This window comes from Sphaeramia orbicularis, chromosome 18, assembly GCF_902148855.1.
Source record: "Sphaeramia orbicularis chromosome 18, fSphaOr1.1, whole genome shotgun sequence".
NCBI lineage: Eukaryota > Metazoa > Chordata > Actinopteri > Kurtiformes > Apogonidae > Sphaeramia > Sphaeramia orbicularis.
The window spans coordinates 7974100-7998764 of NC_043974.1; the positions used below are offsets into that span (position 1 = coordinate 7974100).

General features: G+C 39.4%; 1 protein-coding gene across 2 annotated transcripts in view; it reads right to left on the reverse strand.

The window, feature by feature from the left end:
* nhsl2 (NHS-like 2) overlaps window positions 1-24665 on the reverse strand; it is a 231429-nt gene that overhangs the window by 45025 nt on the left and 161739 nt on the right. For both annotated transcript variants that reach the window (XM_030162051.1, XM_030162050.1), the window contains exon 2: window positions 17456-17695. In XM_030162051.1, the coding sequence (XP_030017911.1) occupies window positions 17456-17695 (240 nt within the window). The remainder of the gene's footprint in view (window positions 1-17455; window positions 17696-24665) is intronic.

Consider the following 24665-nt stretch of genomic DNA (forward strand, 5'->3'; position numbering starts at 1 on the left):
TTTTAAACATGTGCTTCCCAGTTAAAAGTTTCATGAAAAGAAAACTGCTGCAACCTGAGCACTGACCAGCAGAAGGAGACTCTAGTATCCAGCAACGTTAAAGCAGAAGGAGGGTGAAGGTAAACAGTTGTAGATCCATGCTTCAGATAGCAGCCAGGCTTCAGTGAGTGCAGCTCAGCTACATGTCTGGAGGGTACTGTGGTGGGAAAATGAGGGAGGGGGGCGGAGGGATGCTATTGGTGTGTGGGGTGTAAAGGTATGCCGGCCACTCCCACTAATACACATACACACACACATAGCAATTAGCCCACCCCCTTCCTCAGTCCAGACAAGCTGGCCAAGCACTCATGCATCACTAACCTGTATATTGTGTGCATGAGTTTGTGTGTAAGTGTGTGTGTGTGTGTGTGTGTGTGTGTGTGTATCTCTAATTCAGCCATTAAGGTGCTTTTGCTGCACAAACACCAAAACTTGAGAATCTAATTTGTGCTGAAATGTGTTCACAGACAAAAAAGCTAGCCTTAAAAATCAATTAAGAATGGTAACGTGCATAAATCTGCATTTTTTTGTAAATGTGTGTGTTTGTGTGTATACAGTACACCCATTCATACATAAACCCAACCAACCTTGACAATATGTGCCCGGGTCGTGTCAGATTTGGGTCACCCTTTCTTCTCTCTTGGAGAAAGAAGGGGGGGAAATTAACAATACCCCTCTTTCAAAACAGCTTGTTTGTCTGTGTACACTTAATGCGCGCAGTTACTGATGTGTGTGTGTGTGTGTGTGTTTATGTGTGCTTGTATTCATGTCATGCTTCCATCCTTGTGATTGAACATTTACAATTGATCAGGCTCTTACTGCGCTGGTGTTGTTACAGAGCACACATAGTGCATGGTTGTGACCTAGAGGGATGGACTTGGTGGTTAGATTTATGTTGGTCATGAGAAACCGCAAGGATGGCTCTGATCCAATTATCAGGCTCTTTCCAATTTTGGCTGTAAATGCCATTAGATTAGCAGCACTATTGTTTTAGCAAAGATTGTGCTTTGAGGCTCGATTCCATCATTTTTGCTTCCAAACTTATGTGGATGATTTAAGAAAATTAGACACACTGATGCACATGTACTTTACTTCAAGTTGTTGCATCAGTTTAGAGATTTATACACTTTAGAGCTGGTGGATTTAATGTTCTCCAACAATCTCTGAAATCAAAGACCATGCTCACAGGCAAATAGGAGTATAATGTCCACCATCATTATTTCCAAACAGAATTTCACACAGATTTGGCCCAGTCCAATTGTCCACATATACAGACTGTGAGGTGCATTCTCACAAAATATGAGAGCTGTCCTGTCATCAAACTACCAAGTGCATAAGGGCTCTGATGCAGAATTTTACATCATTAGATGCTAGGACTGTGTATTTCTATGTCTATATGATGGATACAGGGTTGTGTTACAATATAGATCTGGGCAATACAGTGAAAAAAACCCGAAAAAATCATTTCAGGTTTTATCACAGGTATAGACAATTTCCATTTTTAATCCATGGTTTTCTGGCTATATGAACTGAAGATAAAACTCGAAACTCAAAAACTGTGATCGCCTAATTAATCTCATATCTGACTGGAGAAACACACTTACAATTAATATATTACAGGAAGCAAACACATTGCATTTTGATGTTCTCTAACAGAAAATGTCTCCAGAGGTTTGAGCTCAATTTTGTTCGTGATGATTAATGAATACATTTGATATTGCACAGCCCTATTACAATACATTGCAATATGTACAGAAAATACAAGAGTGTTCTGCTGCTAGTATTAGCATCATACAAAAAGCAAACTTAACAAATGAATAATGATAAACAATGGCTGAATCTATAAGAATAAGACCAACACATGTTTGATTTGTTCTCCCCAACTACTGTATTTATCTGTAGATCTGTGTCCACTCACTATGGTCCACTCATAACACTGGTTGTTTGTTATTTTGTTCGCTGTATCTAACGTAATAATAGTATGTTGACATTCTCCATTTAGCTAATTTTGACACTGCTCATGTTCCAAAAAGCATAGCCCTTAGTGCCTTCCTTAGAAAAGCCAAAATGAGCAGTGAGGGACCTATCAACCTCTTTGAGGATTCAGGTATTGGTGCATTTGCAAGTGGTAGCCACCTTTGTGCTATTTCCTATCTTGGCATGGCTTAAAAGATTACAATACTGCTCCCTAGCAGCAGAGATTTTACCCTGTGCTAATGTTAATTGCTAAAGCTAATGCTACGTGCTGTGTGAATTAGTATGGATTAATGCAGATATTTACTTTGTTTACCCCAGTACACTATTAAAAATGTTTGAAGAAAATCAATGCAAATAAAATGTTGATTAAAATTAATTTACAGTTTCTAGTGCATTGATATCATACTGCAAAATGTGATAATGAAATGTTACAAAATAACTATCAATATTTCCTTACACCACTATTAGGCACCTTCTCTGTGAGACATATTTCACACATTTCAGATGAACTTTTCAAGGCACCTTTTCTTTTTTTTCTGAACAGAGAATTGTCCCAGTTTTCATATCTGCTATATCGTTCAATGAATAACTGTAACCGTGTCCTTTATGAAAAAGACCCAGAGGAAAAAAAAAATAAGATGCAAAAGTTTGTCTGGTGTGATTCACACCATTGTCAGTCTAACAAAAAGCTCTACAGAGAAGGAACTGAAAAAGACAGAGATACAAATCGACTTTTCCCAGACAGAAATGCAATATTTTGTGGAGTTTACAAAGGTCAAATAACAAGTTCAACTAAACAATGTATAAATCCTCTAAAATGGTCTCTTTTTTGTTAAAAAGGCTATGCTCGAGGCTGTATTTCAGTTTGAGCTGTCTGTGAGCCAGAAATGCTAAATTTCCTATTTCCACAAAAAAAAAATTGCATATAACATTTGTAAAACCTGAACCACATGGTTGCAGTTAGTGTTTTGTCTAAGAAATATGTACATGATCCATTAAGTCTTAAAGAATATGATTCTTAAGCATATTTCCAACAATATCCCTGGTAACTATCTATTAGTCCATTAAATTTTACCGACATGAAGTGATCTTACAGTATATGCAAAATCCATTGTAAAAATAATTAATTTATTGGAGCTGAAGACACTTTTACTGAACATCTTTACTGAAATTAAATTGAGCCTCTAACATTATAAAATGGAAACTGCACTGGTTTTCCTGCATCAGCATTCTCTACTGGATCAAAGCTGCACCTGTTCAATAATGTGTATTGACCGCTGCAAAACCTTATCAGCCAGTGTACATCACTACAAGCATTGACTCCGACGGTTCCTGACACAATTAAAGGGCTGCTATGACATTTATAGTCAAGTTAGTGCAGACAAGGAGACTTCACTAGACTGTGTGTTGCAGCTGGGATCAACTCAGAACCTCACCAACGCAGTTAAATAAAGGGTTACCCTGACATTTGAAAGTTCGGTTGCATGAAAAGCAACATTTAAGTCTGTAGCACTGGTATTTTAAGTACAAGATAAGATATAATAGTGCAGAGTGAAGCTTGAAAACCTGCAAATAAAATTAGAAAGTGATCCAAGTATGTATGTACTGCAGTCTAATTCTGGCCTTGACTTTTAAGTAAAATAAGTGAAAGAAAACAGAGCAGACGGTTAACTTTGATCTAGTTTTAAGCAGCACTGACGCCACTCAATGACATATATATCAGCCTGAAGTGGGAGGAAATAGTGTTAAAGAGTGCCAGCATGATGGCAGCAATAAGCAGAAATTCAGACTTTGGAACAGAAAAGGGCCAAAAGTATGTTGCATATTGGGTGCTGGTGAGTGGGCTGACTTTAATGAACAACCGATGACTGAAGAAGCAGGTGGAGGTTATTATGGATTTACCCTTGATAAATTAATTCATCTCGCAAATCAACTCAGACAAGATTACACACTAAAATATCAAAATACTAAAAGATTTCTGGGAGTATATAAAGACATCCTATTGCATTTAGAAAACTCTGGCCTTATCCATCACTGTAAATGTTTACACAGACCAAGTGGGTAATTTTCAAGCTGCATTAAGAAAGACTTCTTGTTCATTTCCCCCTTGAATTCATTTGGGGCAGGTGTGAACACAGCAGCACTGAAGTGTGGACTAGAGCAGCACAATACATCGTTTGAGCATCATCATTGCAATGTACGTGTGCGCAATAGTCACATCGCAGGTCCTGCATTGTAGGAGGTAAATGAACTCAACCTGTTCTCATCTTATTTTAACCTGGGTACCTGATACACACTGTGCGCAGTGATCCACCAATCACAATCATTCTTAATCAGTTTGACGAAGCAGACTACGCCCCTGTACATGGAGTGAGTCACTGGTAACAACATTGAAAAATGAGCAACGAACAAGAGAAAATCACCGAAAATGAAGACTTGGTGCCAAAAAGAAAAGCAACGTCAGTTCTCTTGAATTATTTCGGCTACGAGAAGGATGATATTGAAACGCGTGTTCTGTGTCAATAGTGCCTTGCACCTGTCAACACAATGAGAGGAAACACAACTAATTTGTATGACCATTTATGTGCACTGCACAGCTATTATATCCTCTAGAGTAGTTTTTCATATCGCAATATATATTGCAGGGTTAAAAAAAATCGCAATATCAGTTTTTTCCAATATCGTACAGCCCTAGTGTGGACCACAATGAAACACTCCATAGGGGAGCCCACCTTCTCTAAAAGGTCTTGGTGTGGTCCCAAAAGAACTCTGCAGTAGTATGCTTATGGTATGAACATCATCCAGCCTCCGTCCATCTGACTAGACTACCAGGTGTAGTTAGCAAATGGGAACTAAACAACCTGTGTAGCTACATGTGCTTTGCATTTTGGGCAGCGGCAGAAAATGCAAAGTGTACTAGTTTGCGTGAGAGTAGCAGCAGAAAGCAAGGCTTGTATTTGGCATTCTGGTGGTATAGATTTGCCCAGCACATTGGCTCGATAATTATCATGGATATGAGCAAACACTATCTCTGCTGTTGCTCCATGCAAAATTACACAGAAGTGATTCACTACAAAAGTTGTGCTCTTGTCTGAAGGCTATATTTACTTTCTTGGTTCTACTAATGACACAATTAACCAATAAGCAGAATGGATTTTTCATTTAAGATAAGATAATCCTTTATTAGCCTCATGATGGAGAGGTTAATTATGTAATATAATGTTAGGTTAAAAGTAAGAAATATAGGTAGAAAGTATACTATACAAAGCACTTGGTGAAAGCAATAATAACTAGAAAAGCACTCGGAGATCACAGACCTCTGACAAGGCAGATCAGCCCCCCCCGATCACCACCAAAATGTAATCATTTGGTCCTTGTGCCAGTAAATTTCATCCAAATCTGTCTATAACTTTTTGAGTTATCTTGCTAACAGACAAACAGACAAACCCTGATGAAAACATAACCTCCGCCATTCCTTGACGGAGATAATAATTATTATGTTCATGAAATTATATGCAAAAGTAAGACCAGTGGTACAATAAGTCTTGCTAATGGCCATATATTCTATAATAATTGCAAAATGAAAGAAAATATTGCACAATCAGGGGTTGGATGTTTCTCTGTGTTAAAAGAAACTGAAAGAATCATGAGCTGATTCAGAGCTCAAGCGTAAACAAACAAACAGTGTTGATGCACTAAATCTGAGACACTGGAGGCTAATTAAAGACGGCCTGTCCTACCTTGCTGTTATTCCCTAAAGCAACAAGACTGTCGGAAGGCCAAAGCATGAGATGAGGCAGAGGTAACAGTTTCCTTTCAAGATACAGAGATAAGATGCAGAGATTGTTGCAAGATGCAGAGATAAGCTTGTTCCGTTTCCAGTCCAGGAGCCATGCGTTTATTCTCCTGCAAGGCCAGTGCAGTAGGCCTTGACTCAAAAACTCTGTATCATGATGCTGTTTGGGTGTCCTAACATAGGATGCGTTAAACAACAACAATAGTCTAGGTTGAAGATTCCAGTATTTTTTCAAAGGCCTCAGTCACAAAGATTCTTACGAACGATGGGTTCGTAAAAACCTCCTAGTTTGTACGAAATCAGGTAGATATTCGTGGAGGGAACATTACTTTCTTATGGCCATCTTACGAAGTTGGTATGGCTGCCATTCAAAACGCTAGAACAACTTGAAGCCTAGTCATGTCCACTTTCACTTCTCCAAAAATCAAAAGGAAAATCCCAATATTATGAGTGCCGGACATTAAGCTACATTAAGCTTTTTTACATTAAGCATTTTAGAATGTCCCATTGTTGCTGCTGTTTTGGTCCGGCAGCAGCAGAACCATCTTGTTATTTTTCTGTAGGTAACAGAATAAAGTCATAAGGTAGAAGTTTGAGGAACATTGATATATAAAGTAGTGTGATGTCAAGTCAAAAGATGACCAGCATGTGTTTTATGTGTTTAGGATCATGTGCTGTCCATGGTGCTGAATTACACATTCCTGTAGAGAATATGCGGGGCATCTCCATGGTCAGAGAGACTGCTCTTGTGATTCCGGTGGTGGCTGTGGGTTTCTCCTCTCCTCTCCCCATCTTTCTTCTTCCTCCCCTTTCTTTTCGGGCACATTGTGGACAACTTTGTGAATCTTTAGTTTGAATGTTTTTTGACCGTAGAAATTTCTAGAATGAAGATTTGTATAAGACCCCCTCTAAGAACACAACTGCTGCATGAATTACGCACTACTGCCTATTAGGAACACCTTACATCCACCTTAAGAATGCTGTGCGAACCTCTGTCTGTACGTCCCTTCGTGTGAATGCTGTAAGGGGCCCCTAATAACAACAAAATGTGTTCTTGCGATCTACTTGAAATCTACTTGTGGCCACCATATAAACATGGGGTTCTGGAATGGCCTCCTGATCCACAAATGTTGTGCGTTGTTCGTAAGTTGTTCCTAAGGCATCCATAAGGCATTCCGCCCTACGGAAGGGGATTTTGTCATACATTCGTAGAAAATCTTGCACAAGATCATCCACCTGGCTATGAACTTAGGAATGGTCTACGAACTCTCCAGTCTTACAAGGCTGCCTTGAGAAGGTCATAAGAAATGGTCCATAAAATGTTCGCATGGTGTTAGTAGCCGTTTGTAACGGCATTTGTGACCAAGGCAAAATCTGATGTGGAATAAATTGATTGGAATGGCCACAGCTCCCATCCAATGTCCATCAACCCAAACAAGCAAGACTTTATCACAAGCGCCAATGCCAGGCCTCATCAATGCTCTGATGACTGACTGGGATGAGATCCCAGCAGCTGGTTAAAAGCCTAAACTGATATGCACTTGAACTCATGGATCTGTAACTCAAACAGACCTCCCCAGATCATATTTCACAGCCTCACCATGCCACTTTATTTTTAGTTTTCACACTCAGTCACACGTTACAACACAGTCAAATTATTGCAGATTTAGATGCTGCTGGACCCATAGCAAGCGATGAACTGAAAAATCCACATCAACATTGACAACATGAGACCAGCATCCTTATGTCTGGGAAAAAAGCAGCCGTAATCATCCCAGCATTTCCCTGCATTTCACTAGTGTGAGGCAAAAAAACTGGATGATGGGTCTCGACATTTTCAGACATTTTCTTCAGTTTCCTCTCGCTGCACCCATCCAAGTTTCCTGGTGCAGCTTAATTAGAGGTCCATTCCTTTGTACATGACACTTCAGAGGAAAAACGACTGTAGTAGCGACAACAAAAACACCCTCATCCTTCATCTTCCAAGAAAGTCTCCTCTAATCTTACAACCCTTTGGTTTGCCTAACTGTTTTCTTTGCCTTCTGATCATCAAGCAGGAAACAAAATAAAAATTAAACCCTTCAACTATAACTGTCTAAGCTGGAGAAAATAGGAAAATGTGGAAAGAACTGGCATCTTTACGAACAAATGAACAATGAATTTGACACTCAATTTGTATATTTTTACTCTATTGATTACTGGTCAATAACTTATCAATATTAATCAATGACAGTCTAGAGAGCCACCTCAGTCCTAACAGTACAATATCTGTGCAATGCATAATTACAATCTCTATTAGGATACACTTACGATTTTTGTAATGTTATGTTTTCAATTTGACACAAATAAGTGGCTTGTAGGTGCATTGTAACTGTGTTTAAGCTAAATTAGTTGTTTTAAAGTGTAGGATAATGGGTGTGATAGCACATAAACACATGTCAACATAAAGGTTGGTTAGTCAGTTTAAGCTACAGCATTTGATAGTAGTTTAGCATCATTGGGTAAAAATTCCATAACTACCTTTCAACATAATGTAATTCACGTGGTTTGAAATGACACGAGACCTCTGGATCTAAATCACTACAGTCTGGTCATGTTTAAGATGCAGAGACATCTTCAGAACAGATTTTGGATAGAGATAAGTGCAATGACATCACCTCCGCAACTTTTTAAGTGTATAGTGTTTCCAGTTCCATATTGTCACAGTTTTACAATTCAACAGTTTAACTATAAAAAACAACTGTAACTTTCTTGCCTTGTACAATTATATTTGAAACTGACAAACACTCTGTGTGTAAATGAAGGTAATGTTAAACAAGATAACAAACAAGATGGCTGTTTATACCCCCCCCCCCACACACACACACACACACACACACACATACACACACACACCATTCTGTGACAGGAACATTCTTTACTGTATAGATTACACAAGATTAAAGTTGCAATATTTGCACATGTTGACATGCTTATGTTTGAGTTTTTTTTTTTGCTGAGAACCACATATTTACTGATATTAACTAACTCTCTAACTTAATTTCTATGCTACTGGCAGTCTTGATATTGTAGATTCATCATAACAGCTTGTTCATAGAGTTCAATGCAGAAGACCCAGCTAATTTTTTCAGTGAAAATCCTTATGATTGCTGCTGAGTTCTCCATTGCCTCTCTTCTGTTCCTCAGGCTCCCACTACAAAAGAGACAAATGTCACATGCAAAATTAGTCTAAACTGAACCTTTAAACTCTTAAACTTAATAACTACAGCACATAATTTATCATATCATCTGACATATTCACTGCAGTACAAAACAAGTCGTTATTTTTCATTTACAGACATTTTATGACTTCACTGCACATTTTGGAATCAAAGTATCTTTTTTTTGGCTGCATGTTAAAATATTCATGCACTGCTTCTTGGCTGAAATATATATTATATATTTCTGCTCCACTGAAAGCTGATATACTGTATTCTGAGCAGGTTTGATAATAGACAGACTCCCATCAGGTTTTTCCTTAACTCTCTTTCTCCTCTAATCTCAGCCCTGCATATTTAAGAACATTTTTAGTATTGAATAAACAGATTTATTGTGCTCCCTGGTCAGATTTACAGCAACCAGATATACATTTTGTATTGTCTTCCCCTGCACTTCATTAATCAATCGTTCATCATAATCATAATATAATCATAATATAATATAATCATAATCATTCATACTATGAGCTCACATTAACAGTGAACTTTGTATTTAAAATTTAGATTGTGTCAGCCATTACAGTTGGACTATTTGCACACACTTCCTTGATAATTTCACAAAAATCCATTAAGCAAAGCTCAAATTTTCATACTTTGTCACCCCCACAACACTCAACTTATTGCATACATTTTCCAGCAGGTTACTGAGCTTTGTACAAATTCACACATATTTGCTGAGTAAGCTTTCTGCAAAATTCCCACTCAATTTATACGGCACTCAAAATTATGCAGCACAGACGAAGCAGTTACAATCTGTTGACTGATGACATTTTCAATTTAAGTGGCTCTTTTCACAGGACTTATCATGAAGTTGTAGGCAATCTGTGCCATAGAAGTGAAGCACTCCAAGCAGCTCTCCTGTTTCCTGCATCAGGAATATGACCCTTTATTTTGGGATTGTTTTGGCAGCTCAGGATTGGATATGTAGCAACAGAATGATGGTTTGCCGACCCTGTACAAACATTGTCTTCCCAGTACAGTACATGGCTTTGATTTCATAACTCATAGCTACATTATTGTTCTGAGAGGTAAAGGTTTTGTATTCACTTGCTAAAAATGCAGTTGTGACAAAAGATAACAGTAATTAAATGATGATTAATTGATGCAGCTGGTGTTTGCATGCAGCATTTGACAATAAAGGGTTATTTTTGTCTTTTTAAAGACTGATTATAAGAAATGTCTCTATATACTGAATGCATTACCTAAAATAGCTGATGGCCAAGACACCTCAGACTCAGAGAAGCAGACAGGAGTACTGACAAAGGACCTAAGTAATGCAAAACCCGTTAATATTGTAAACATTAGAATATCACTGTTTTAAGTAGCTGTGAAATCAAGCCTTTCTGATAGGGAACTGAGCTTACATGTCTCATTTCAAAACCACCAGATCCTTTGGCAAAAACGGAAGTTTTACTTCATAGAACACAGAGTTGCTGGTCTCCTGCTGCTAGAACTGGCTAGTTTGATTGTATCATTGTCTGAATTATGTGTTTTAAAGGGTCCAACGCTATATTATTCATGGTGAGGAGGTCCAAATTGTGCACACATACAAATATCTTGCTACTATTTTTGATTCTCACCTCAGATTTCACAGACACACTGTCACTGATTGAAAGAGGTCAACAAATAATCCACCTGCTGCGACAGCTGAACTCTATTAATGTTTCTAAACCTACTTTATGTACTTTTTGTTGTTCTTTTTAGACTTGCACTGATTAATTGGCCATGCTCGGAAATTGGCTGATTTTCACTTGATCGGCCATGATCTGCAGCCAGCCGGTCAGTTTGAAATTGAACAATTTATAGCGCAGGTCAAATTCCTGCCGTGCCACACAGGGCCAGATCTCCAGCTAGTCATATATGAGGCGGCAATCAGGAATGTGAAGGGGGCAAATATCGCAGTGACAGGGGGTGGAATTACACAACGGGGGGGGGGGGTGGGGGGTGTCCATGCCATACGTACACTGAGTACAAAGTGAAAGTGAAACTAAGATGCTTTACTACTCCCGCTGTTGTGAACCTCATTTTCCTTTTCACTACCTTCAGAAACTTTTGTTTGAGGGTGCAGGACGTTTGTTTACGGGTCCATTGCCCACTTTTGCCACCCCCTAGAACCGGGCCTGGCCAGACCTACAATAATTATTGTATTTGTTAAATAATTTTACCTTCTGTATGATGTATGATCAATATTTCCAAAAATCCCATAATGTATGATAATTTGACCCTTTCATTACACGACGAAATTAATTATTTATCAAACACAAATAGTATACGGACCCTTCGCATAGTGCTGCACTTGTTTTTATTCATCGTCTCACATGCTTCACTACTCATGAGGCAGGACTTTGATTCAGCCCATAGCATGTAGAAGTTGGGAATTTATAAATGGTGTTCTGGTCCATTCAGTGCAGGGGTTCATCCTGTGCTCCACATATGTAGAGACACTTGCTCTTTTTCAAGGTTCTGTTAGATTATTTAAAAGTAAAACTGGGTTGCAGTGCGTAACATGTACGGTCTATGATAATGTGTTACTAAAGCAGATGGTCTGAGCCACGCCAAAATAAAAATTGGGTGTGTATGATAATTTTCCTTCAAATATGATAATTTACAGCTGCTGGTACAATACGGGACTCACTAAAAAACAGACGTTTCAATCAATGCACCTGTTTTCATACAGAAAACCTGGCACATTTTGGACACTTTTCTTCTATTTTTAAAATAAATATTCTAATGGGAAAGTTACATTGCAATGTCTTGTGTGTTGTGTTTGGAAAAAATGAGATCGGAATCAGCCATCCAAGCATCCTGCAAATTTGAAATTGGGATCAGCCCAAAAAATTGTAATCAGTGCAAGTCTAGTTCTTGTATTGAGTGTCTTTTAAACTTCTCCCTGCTTTTATAATGGGCTGATTGTGAAAGACAAGAACAGTCTCAGGAGCATCATTAATGTCTGCTCCAATTGTTGGTGTCCTGCTAAAAGACTTGAATTCATTGTACAAGGAGCAGCTGGTCCAGAACCTTAAAGACAGATTTACTTTAATGCCTTGAGGGAGACGTAATCATCTGCCTCAGAGGAGAATAAACAGATACTCAAACTCATTTATTCCCTCTGCCATCAGGTTGCTAAATGAGTCAGGTATGGTAGTCGGTTTTTACCCTCGGCCACACTGGCCACAGGGTATTGCCATCAGTTGGTTGTCCATCTGTCCGTCTGTCCTAAAACTTTGCCATGCACTGATAAATCAGGTCACTGGGGGCAGTAGTGTGCCTGATAAGTCAGGCTGAGGGTTTTCAAGTGCGTGCACGTTATGTTTGAGTAATATGTTTGTATCTGTTGACTGACTTACATGTGTATTGTTTTTTTTTGGTGACGTGTATAATGCTCACATATGTACCTGAATGGCCACACTAAGCTTCTCTCACTGACAATACAGTGTTTGATAATGGTCAATGTCTGTCCGTCCGTCCGTCCGTCCGTCCGTCCGTCCGTCCGTCCGTCCGTCCGTCCGTCCATCCATCCATCCATCCATCCATCCATCCATCTATCTATCTATCTATCTATCTATCTATCTATCTATCTATCTATCTATCTATCTATCTATCTATCCATCCATCCATCCATCCATCCATCCATCCATCCATCTCTGCCAATGGGGTAGACCAGTGACTCCTGAGTTCTCCAAGGTAAATTAAAATCTTTGTCAGTATTTAATTTACATGTGAACAACAACATACAATGAAATTGAAAAACTGCATTTAACCCATCATTAGCTGAACATACCACTCACTGCAGACTAGGAGGAAGCAATTGGGTGGCTGAGTGCCTTGCTCAGGGGTACATCAGTCAACAGTTTCTCTGCTGGATCAGGGAATCAAACCAGCCACTTTTCAGTCACAAGCCAATTCTCCAACCCTCTAGGCCACAGCTGACCCCAGGCGATTGTTACCAGGCATATCTTACCCCACCCACCCCTCCAGGGAGGCATCCAGGAGTCACCCTAAGAGGGGTCTCTAAAAATGAATTGGGAATCTGTTACCCCTGAAGTGCTGGAGGAAGCATTATAGAGGGGGATTTTGATGCGTTTAGCTTCCATGCTGGTACTCTTGTTTGTGTACTCGATACTGAAGGGACGCTGAGTTTTCACTTTGAAAGTCCCTCTTGCTATATAAAGAAAGGATGACCTTTGAGCTGTAGCTACAACGTGAAAATGGCAAGTTTTGACAAAGACACAATGTTTTATACATAATTGTGTTTTCATTTTTCATTTTAATACCCTTATGTACATGTTTCAGCAAAACAGCCACTTCCTGCTGCCTAGGAACTACCCAAAAAACCCAAATAACTTTTCCCCCATTCCAGAGTGATAGTGACCTTGGTCCTTCTTCTCTCCTACCTTCATCGTCATCACTCATTTATCCATATAGGTGTGATAATGTTTATTATATACAGGGTGTCCCATAAGTCTCCATACATAGGAGACATAATACATTCCATACATATATGGTTCTAACATGTATTTCTTCATATTTCTCCTTTATAGTTCTTCAGCAGTGGAGGACACGCACTGAAATGTGTTCCCGACAAAATGGCAGTCATATAGAGCATATTATATAAATAAAAATGGTTTATGTCAAGAAATGTTTATTTTTCCTATGTATGGAGACTTATGGGGCACCCTGTAGTTACATAGATGGTAGAGGTTACTATTATTAGTACTAACATCTACAGTTGTAGTATACCCACTGTTAATACATGTATTTGTAGTAGTAGTATTAACAGTTATGGACATTTGTTCTAGCTATTGGTAATATTAGCACCAGCAGTTGCACTTTTTAACATTTCTAGTTCACTCTGCTGTGCATCCATGTACCCCTCCACCCCCAATCTCTGTCTCTCTCTTCCTTTACCCTCTGTCTTTAACTCCAACTGGTCAAGGCAGACGACCATCCTCTAGGAGTCGGGGTTTGCTTGAGGTTTCTGCCTGTTAAAAGGAAGTTTTTCCTCGCCACTGTCACCAAGTGTTTCCTCCTGTTGGGTGTTGGCAAATTGGCTTGAGAGTCTGGTTTCAACTAGCTCTATATGTAAAGTGTCATGAGATAACTTTTGTTTTGATTTGGTGCTCTATAAATAAAATTTTATTGATTGACTGATTGTGAAGGATGCCAAACGTATTCACAAAAACATCCACCATGCAAAATCCTGCGCTCATCTTTGCTTAGTGTGGTGCTGGTGATGAGAAAACACTGTCCACACCTCAACATTGCCCACTTAGTAGCAACAGTGAAACAAATCTCATACAAATTTCGCTGCTAAGGGAGATGTGGTGGTGGTGGTGAGGGGGAGCTGAATCTCGGCAGAATGTGCTGCAGATCCGTCTAACACCAGAGGACGACAGCCAGCTTCATAAATATGGAGGGTAGAGTGTTGAAGAGCGGGAAAGAGTATGAATATTTTACTGTGTTGAGGCCAGTGGGAGCCTATCGGTGAGGATGGCCAGAGAGAGGGAGAGTACAGCTGGTTGCTTCAGTGTTATATAATACACACAAACACACACACACACACACACACACATAAACAGATGGAAACACACAACACAAATGGACAGTGGTATACAAACTGAAAACATGTTGAAGAGCACATGCACGGACATCCTGTTCGGGTGAAAGCAAAGCACCCCACCAGCAATGGGCACAAAAACACAAAGCGATATAACAGACAACAACAAAAAAAAAAGATGAATGACCACACAGGCACACACTTTCACTGTTGCTGTTGTCCACCCACAATTGTTTTAATCCACGTTATTTTTATCATAGACAAGATGCCAAGCCATGCGAGACAAAAACTGGTTTGATTTGCAAACAAACACACGAATAATGACTGATGTACTTGTCAAACATGCAATGCATAAATTAATCCAGAAAAATTTGTTGTCTTGACATCTACAAAATTAGTGCCGATGTGATTTCGTCAATGTTGAAACAGCAAATCTGTAAGATTATGACTCTACAAAGTGTTGTACTCTACTATCTTTTTTTGTCTTATGCTCATTGTAGCATTTTCTAGCATTTTTTTTTTTTTTTTGGAGTTATACATGTGAAGATATAAAGTATCAGGATGACAGATGATCAATTCTCCCATAACTCCACTTGCTTGCCTTGGTCAAAATGGTGAAGTTTGGCCTCTGGCTATTGTCTTATGGGAAATTATGTTCATTAGAGGCCTACCAAAAAATAATACAATAACTTTTTCAAAGGACAAGTACTACATGGTGAGTGCCATAAACCTGACAACAGAGGGTTGAGGAAGGCTGGATTGTTAATAAATTTATAAAATATGTAAACAAGATTCAACATGACGTCTAAGTTGCAGTTCGCCTGGGTGAGCTCATGTATAAACAGAAAGGCAGGACACTGTCCAGACTAATTCCACTGAGTGAGTGAACATGTAAATGTAAAATGTGAGATGTAACAGCAGAAATAAACTACAAGGGAACTTGGAAAGCCAAACCCCAACCAAGGCGACTAGTGCACTTTTTTTCTCTTCCTCAAAAGTGTTAAGCCACATACAAACTGAAAATTATAACCTGTGTTCCTCCTTTTTGTCAGACGGTGAGATTTGATATTTTAATGAAGATAAAAAATTAACCCCAGTCTTGGCACCATTGCACAAATCTGGTGTAAAATTTAAGTTTATCCTTGGCTGATGTCCTACCTATCCACTAGGTTTCAGGAAAATCATTCCATTGGATAACCTTCTGACAGACAAACATGGAGTGATCACAAAACCCATATGTCAAGGGAAGTGTCTACTAGACCATAACACAAACATTGTACATGTCTGTTATCCTTCAATGTACTTCTGTTTACCTGTGCAAAGTTCTTCGCTCTTTGATCAATAGCGTTCATGTCTAACAGCATTCAGTTACCATCACGGAAGACCTGACCAGACTTTACGCATCATGTCCTTCCAGACACTGCTCTTCCTTGCCTGAATAAAACTGACTATTTCCAGTTATATGAGAATGTTCCAGTTGTGCCCTATATGTGTGAAAGGCTATCTGTGGACATGCAGGTCAGAATATCATTTGGAGGTCAAATAAGAAAAGAGCTTCAGAAAAACCTCAAGTCTTTCCTTCTTGCAGTAATTTTCTAAATGAGTCAGAGCCCACAAGCCATTACTGTCTTGGTGCTTTAAATACTTGGCAGAGCATTAAATGTGTATTAATCCACAGCTTAAAATAGTCCCAAACAAATGCTCTTTACTCCTGTGTGGCTGTTAAAACATATAGTGCCCACCTGTTTTAGGAAATTAACAAGCTCTTTAAAAATGCATGATTTACTTATACTTAGCTGTTTTTTAGATTTATGCTGTCAGTAACAACTAAAGCAGTCAGAATCCATTTTTAATGGGACTTACTGACAATAAAACAAGTAGATGTAGCTTGTACAGTCCTTCAACTTACAACTTGTGTTTATGTCTCAAAGACCAGTTTACAAGAAAGATGAATTCGGTATTTGAAATCAACAAGTGAATCACAATCACACCTTCCTTCAGGTGTTTCTTCAAGGTTGCATTGCTGCCCCATTCATTCAGTTAAAAACCCCAGTGTGAGTGTTTTAATGGAAAGGCCGGGCAAGGGGCGAGCCAGCATGAGTCACAATGTGTGTGTGACAGAGAGAGAGAGAGAGAGAAAGAGAGAGAGTGGACTTGCCAAAGCGAATGCAGAGAAACAGTAATACCTGAGCACAAATGGAGACCCTGGTTCCCCTGAGTCCTAATTTGCAGACACTCACTAAAGACAGAGTAGCATCTTCCGTAAATAAGAGATTAATATTTAAATGAGACTGACAGGCGTTCCACCTTAAAAACAAAAACAAGGCTGAGTGAGGCAACCACTGATTACTAACTAAAATGTAAACAGATGTCTTTGAACACACACGCACGGTAGAAAATTGACACTATCACACACTAATCCCTTGTATCAACAGCATTCATTCCTGGACGTGTAAACATATACACTCACAAATTCCACCTTAAAAGACAACGCTGCAAGGTGAGTCCTAAAGCATCCTCATGTCCCTTATGATGCACACACACCCTAACATAGAATATAAACACAACACACACACAGCTCCTCTGCATGGTCACACACACACACGCACACACACACTTAAGGCAATAGACACACACCCATGTTGATGCAGTCTAAACGCCACACATGTAAACACTTTTCCCACCCACCACCGCTTCTGCCTCCACGCCTTTTCCCTTTTCCACCCACTCAAAACACACCACACATCACACACTGTCTTGCCAACACAGAAACGCAAATACGCCTTTTCTCTGGTCCACCTCCCCTTTTTCTCTCCGTCCATCTCTTACCTTGCAGCAGGCTCTGGAGGTTGAGCTGCGCCTGCTGGTGCAGCTCCTCGACACACTCCGGCCTGCTCCACGAGCCGAACACGTTCACGCTCTGTTGCCATGGAGACCTGAAGTGGGCCGCGCCGCTGCTGCTGCTGCCTCCTCCTCCGCCGCCACTGCTGCTACTGTGGTTGCCGTCACCGTGGCTGCTGATGCTGCTGCCGCCGCGCCTGCCACTCTCTGCCTCTAGACCACTGGTGGCTGAAGGAGGAGAGAGAGAGGGAGAAAGCGTGAGGGAGGGAGGGAAAATGTTGAGAGGAAGTGATGGATGGTGGGAGAGAGGAGATAGGGGCGGGATGTGAGGGGAGAAAGGAAGTGAAATAATGGATATAAGATTATTTAGAGAGAGGTGGGAAGGAGAGGGAGAGAAGAAGGAGGGGAGAAGGCAAAAGGAAGATGAGAGGGAAAAGGAAGGAAATATATGAAGGTATGGAGAAAGATAGAAGGACAGGTTAAAGAGAGAAGGAGCAGAGACACAGAGGAAGAAAAATCATGCAAATAAAAATGTATGAATTTGCATAACTAATACCCAGAGACGTAGATTACATAATGCAGTGTGTTGTCAGGGAGAAAAAGGCCTGAGAAAGGAAGGAGGGAGGGCAAAAAAAAGGAGGGATTAGGGAGAAAATGGGAGATGGATGGATGGGAAGAGAGAGGTAGAGAGCCGATTTGGAGAGGGAACAGAAAAAGGGAGTGCTTAATTAGGAGGGAAAAGGAGTGGACGGAAGAAAGAGGGACGGTCACAGGCAGAGATAGAAAGAGAAGGGGAGAAGGAGGGATTAGGGCAGGAGGTATGAGGGAAAAAAGAGACAAAGAGGGTTTGTGGCATTAGGGAGAGAAAGAGGAACAGGAGTAGGAGGAGGAGGGAAGGAGGGATGACATTTAAGAGGGAGGAGAACGGCGGAATGATGGCAGAAAGGAGGGACTTTTTGTAATTGGAGTAACAGGGAAAAGGCAAGGAAAAGAAGCAGCTGGAGAAAAGAGGGGGTAAGAAGTGTGGGCCCCTGTTGCTATGAAAGCTTCGACACAGCTTGACAATCAAAACAAATTCAACCCAGTGACGGCAAACGGCCATTCAGCGTCAACATGAATGAGGCGTCGCGTTGAGTCAATGCTGATGAAATCGTTTGACACATGAGCTGAGAAAGCATGACGTGACGTGAGGCGACAGCAGCTGATGTCCAACTGAGATGAGGACTTTTAAATGATACGCTAAGTAAAGTTAGTGATGCAGCATTTCATGTGACTGCTTCAGAATAGACTACACCTATTTAATGATTCACATGAGTGATTCATTGTCCCCAGAGGATGATCTTTGATGTTTCCTTCAGCACTCATTACAATAGTTACATGAAGAAAAGATGGTGGTCCAAACATCCGTTGTTTCTAAGAACCCTGATGACTATGGTGATCACTAATCTTTTCTTTGTTGCCAAAATGAGGTGCAGATTTGTAATTTTAAATTGAATACTGAAATGTGTTAAAGACTTGTTTAAAGATCACAACTACTGAGCAGATTTTAGTCCAGAAACATATGGAACTAAGACTGTGAACGTGTTTCCACCACAAAAACTTTGGCCCATGACTGGATTAGCTGGAGGGATGCTTTGCTGTGACTGGTTGTTGTGTTGTTAGGCAACAGGAGGAACTTCATTGCCTTTATCTGACAGCTTTAGTTATTTCTCAAACTAAGCTTTAATGTATGGAAAGTATAAAACACTGCATGATGCTTAGTTGATTTAAGTGTCAATAGAAGTCAAGCTTAGATTCTTGGTAACTGACCCAAAAATTAATTTCTACAAATTACTACTTTGATCTGACTTGTTTTTTATGTAAAAATACCACAATTCCATGGTTTACTTTTGCTTTCAATGGTTTTAATCATTCATCATGTCATAATTTGATCAAAATAGTTTGCACTGCCAGACAAGCAAGCGTTACAATCACGTCGGTTTAAGTACTCACCTTACCTGGTGGTTTTTTACTATATGAACAATTAGCTGCCATGCTACTTTCACAAGAACACTATCAATCAATGTATCAATCAAATTTTATTTATATAGCGCCAAATCATAACAAAAGTTATCTCATGACACTTTACATATCAAGTTCGTCAAAACCAGACTCTCAGCCAGTTAACAGAAACTCAACAGAATCCTCCAGGAGCAAACACTTGTGACTGATGACAGTGGAGGGAAAAACTTCCTTTTAGCAGGCAGAAACCTGGAGCAGCCCCTGACTCCTGGAGGATGGCTGTCTGACTTGACCAGTTGGGATTAGAGATAGAAGGTAAAGGGGGAGAAAAAAGAGAGAACGATAGAGAGAGACTGGGGGAGATGGGGGGAAGTAGGGGGAGACACATGGATGTAGTTGACGCACAGATAACTGAACTAGAACTGTCAAAAGTAGATCACTGAACATTACCACTTTCCTAACAATGAGACAAGCAATACTGTCCTTCCCACTGGTCCAATATAGCACCAAACTTACTTATAGGAACCATTTAAGGAGCCCCTTGAAATGTTCTCCCTCTAAAGGAACAAGAGTTCACACTGACTACGTATTTTATTTGCAATAATCAAGCTAACATATTTCAGGTTTATTAACCTTTGGTTTTGTGTTGAAAGCACTCAAGTTTGATGATTAGTTGTTTACACTGGCATCTTCTTTTAGTTCAAACCCGGAATCAACATGTGTCTGTGCTTTAAAGAACATCTCTACATGTTTCTCAAGTGACCACTGGTCTTCAGAACTCATTCACTCAACAAGTTGCATAATCAAGCAACATGTACACAAATTCCATCTGCAAGAGACAGCATTGCTAAAAACTAAAAGATGATGGAATCAAAACAACACACAATGGGTTATATTTCTTGGTATGTCCCTGGCAAAGCTAATTCTCTGATCTCTTTGGGCTCCTTCAAATTGTTATATGTTGAGGACAAATCCAGCATATTCAGTCGGAAATTTCAATTTAGTTATAACAGCATTCTTTCACCTTAAACAGAAGGCATCAATTTAGTACACAGTCAATCAGTGTAGCCCAAGACACATTTATGTGCATGCAACTAAAAGATTTCCACCACCTTGTAATGTGTTCTGAATGGTCAGATCTCAGTTCTTCCTCAATGTATTTTAGGTGCAGCCACCCTTAGATTAGATTAGATTAGATTAGATTAGAATTTTATTGATGTCTTGGGCAGAGCCTTCAGGAAATTAAGATATTGATATTCCAAACTGAACCACGGTGGAAGTCGCTTACCAGAACACACTCAGAACTGTCAAAACCACCAACAATTACACACTATGTATCAACAGACTGTATCAATCACTGAAAAAAGTATAAAGCTCATTGTTTACACACATCTATATTGTGGTATGATCAAAGACAGAAAACAGCCGCTGTAAAAAATACATTTCACCTCCTATTAACAATTTGCGTTGTCAATTCCTGCACTAAACATCTTTGAACAATTCCAAACAGGTCAGAATGGTCACAGTTTAGTTCAGGGGTGACCAACCCTGATCCTCAAGAGCATGTCCTGCATGTTTTAGAACTATCCGTCTTCCAACGCACCTGATTCAAATGATAAGCCTATCATCGAGCTTTGCAGAAGCCTGATAACAACCATCAGGTGATGGTAGCTCCGGAGGACCAGGGTTGGTGACCCCTGGTTTAGTGTGAACCATGAATCAACAAACAGCCAATTTGGCAATGATAATAACATAACATAATTAGATTATATCTTCATAAACTTTAACAGTCAAACTCACCCGTGTAGAGGAAATACTGTAATTTCAGCACCAAACTCCATTCTTTTCATTTAGAGCTGAGTCCAGTGGTGACAACAACCGAAGTCATTCTAGTTTTTATCACATTGTCACTTTCTTTGACTCTACAAATCGTTTCTCTATCGTTCTCATCGCATCTGGTCACTGTCTGACACTTTGGTCAAAGACCCTGTGGCGTTGGTCTTCCACACCATGGGACACCAACAGAGAGACTCACTACTCCCTCTAGTGGTCACAAAAATCCACCAGACCATCTGTGTGAATACATTCAGTTCATATCTCTAGAATCCATTTCCATCTTTGGAATAACTACACAGCTCTTCATTCTCAACTCTGTAATGAAAATTTTAAGTTATTTTAAAAACATCTGAAAGCAGAATATAACCCTTTTAAAGCTGTTCACTTGTGGCTGCACTAGTTTAGCATTATAATGTTAGTGGGTAAGGCAAAGCTCTACAATGTTATCTTGTCTCTTTCAACATTACATTTGCTTCCATTCAGACAGGCATGTAGTAATGGGAGGGTGAACTACCATTAGAGCAGTGTTTTTCAACCTTGGGGTCGGGACCCCACGTGGGGTCGCCGGGAATTCAAATTGGGTCGCCTGAAATTCCTAGTAATTGATAAAAATTAAAAAATAAATAAATAAATAAATAAAAACTTAACAATATGTGGTGAGTTGAGAGAGACCATCCCAATACATAAAAGACATGACAAACTCTGAAGCTGAAATTGAAGCACTGTAGTACTGTTTATCTTTCAAATGTTCATTGCAGCTGCTTTAAGATGCTGCAGCTCTTTCACAATTGATAGTTTGAGTTATTGTTTGTTCAATATTAATTGTCAGCCTTGTAAATACAAGCTGGACTGACTGTACATATCCTGACCATTGTCACTTTGTGCAGTAATCTACACCTGGCTTTTCTGCCTCCGTCCATAATAATATACATTATATAGCCTAAATGTCACCTAAAGTTAACATTTATTGGCACCATAGTATAGCAAACTATTACATGATCAAAAACAATTAATTTTAGCAAAAAAAAGTTTCTGTTTTGCATGTCTGGGGTCACCAGAAATGTGTGATGTTAAAATGACGTCACAAGCCAAAAAAGGTTGGGAACCACTGCCTTTGCGAACAAACTTACCTGGAACATAAATGTCAATTCTTACTGTACAAAATACATGACATATCCACGTCCATTCACTACCGCTCTGACAAAACTGCTGTTGTGGTTGAGGTGGTATACAAAACATAAAAAAATATAACCTTAAACATGTGTGGGAAGTCTCTTAAAAAAGAAACCATTTCTCGATTTGAGGCACCATTAGGTGGAAAAAAAATAGGTAAAATATAAAGCACACTCAGCTCCCAGCAGACAGGCATACAGAGAGACTCTCTGCAGAGAATCCACCAGAGCTATCACGTCTTGTTTGCTATGAAGCAGTCGTCTCCTCTCACAAAACCTGCCATACTGTATGGAATCACAATTTCACCCTCCCAGCTACCAGCTTCATCTCCCTAAGCGGCTTTCACACAATCGGCTCCCACCAGAGAGCCACTGTTTATGATACAGAAGTGCACGTCAGTTAGCATCAGAGAGGAGAACAAAGGCGATCATGCATGATTTATAATGTAGAGTAGACTAGACATAGTGCGTTCTCACCACGGAGTTGATGTTTTGTTTTTTTACCTTTTTCATTTGGAGACTTCATGTTTTGCATTCATGTTGTCTGTATCTTCTACTTTCTTTCCTATTCTTTCCTTGGGAAAATGATCACTGTTTACAGGGTAAATTTATTGTGTTGTGAGCCTTGCTGCAAGTCAAATATCCCTTTGGGGAATTTACATTTAAAACAGAGGCTCATCCTCAATTTTTGTCTTTTTTTTCTTGTTTTAATCTTCAGTTTTTCAAGAATGGACACACAGTTTTGTATAAACTAATGTACTGCATGTGGCTGCAGTACTGCTGTGACTTAATGAATCAGTTTTTATTTGAGTTTACTTCATCTGACAGTGACAACAAGTGTAGGTATTGTTACGTCTGCCAAGGAGGTTATGTTTTTGTTGGCATTGGTTTGTCTGTCTGTTTGTGTGCAAGATAACTCAAAAAGTTACGGACGGATTTGGATGAAAATTTCAGGAAATGTTGATACTGGCACAAGAAACAAATGATTAAATTTTGGTGGTGATTGGGGGTGGGGGGCCACTGATCTGCCTCTTTTCTAGAAAAGACAGCACAGACCTCTGCCAAGGCAGATCAGTGCCCCCCCCACCCCTAATCACCACCAAAATTTAATCATTTGTTCCTTGTGTCAGTATCAACATTTCTTGAAATTTTCATCCAAATCCGGGGCACTGATCTGCCTTGGCAGAGGCCTGCGCTCTCCGAGTGCTTCTAGTTATTTATGTTTTGATATGATTTGCTGACCTTGCCCCTAGTCTCTCATAGACTCAGTTTAATCTCATTTTGGATCCTCTATTATGGATCAATTGTCATTATCATAAGGCCTGCAATAGTTTTATACATTATAATAATAGTACAAATTAGAAGTGAACCAATATTGTACTTGGAGAAGAAAATCTTCACAGATCCCCAATTGTTCTGTCAGATTTTTTTGCCAGCAAGAGACTGCTAGAACCTTGTTCCCTTAATAATGAGTTGCCTCCTCCAAAATTTTACAATGTGTTGCAAAGGGGACAAAATTCTACACTTCAAGCAGAAGGACAGATGTGACTAAACTCAATGAAAAGTGGTACTGGTTGAAACTCTATACTAAGTAAAAGTGAAAAAGTATAGTAAGTACACTTTTAGTTAAGATTTTTCCTCTTACTGAATGAGAACTTGCACTTATTTTGCTTGTTCTGATTTAATGCATCTCTAAAATGACAAAAATCAAGCCCTAATTCACAAAATGAGAATCTTCACTTGTGTTTTTACATTTTGCTTTTATCTTATTTTTGTCTTGATTTGTTTTTTTTAATTACATTTTCATCTGGCTTCCTGTGTCAGTGTCCATCTAGGTTGAAATCAGTTGTGATGTTGGGAAGGCACACGATGATGCAAAAAATAAATAATATACTTCGCTCAAAAGATGTACTGACCCACATCTGGCTCCAAAAGAGATTTTTCATTATACAGAAACCTATGTCATACAATCTGACATTGATTCATTCATTTTCCAAATTGCTTAATCACTTTATTATCATCATAGAGATAACACACACCACTAGTATCAGCACACTTGCCTGCATAGTTGATTGCATGGGGCTTTATGGTACTTTTTTTTTTATTCTGTGACCTTCAGCTTTGACCTTTTGACCTAAAAGTTTATGGGTGATTGGTCTTGGTCAACATTCCTGACAGATTTGATCATC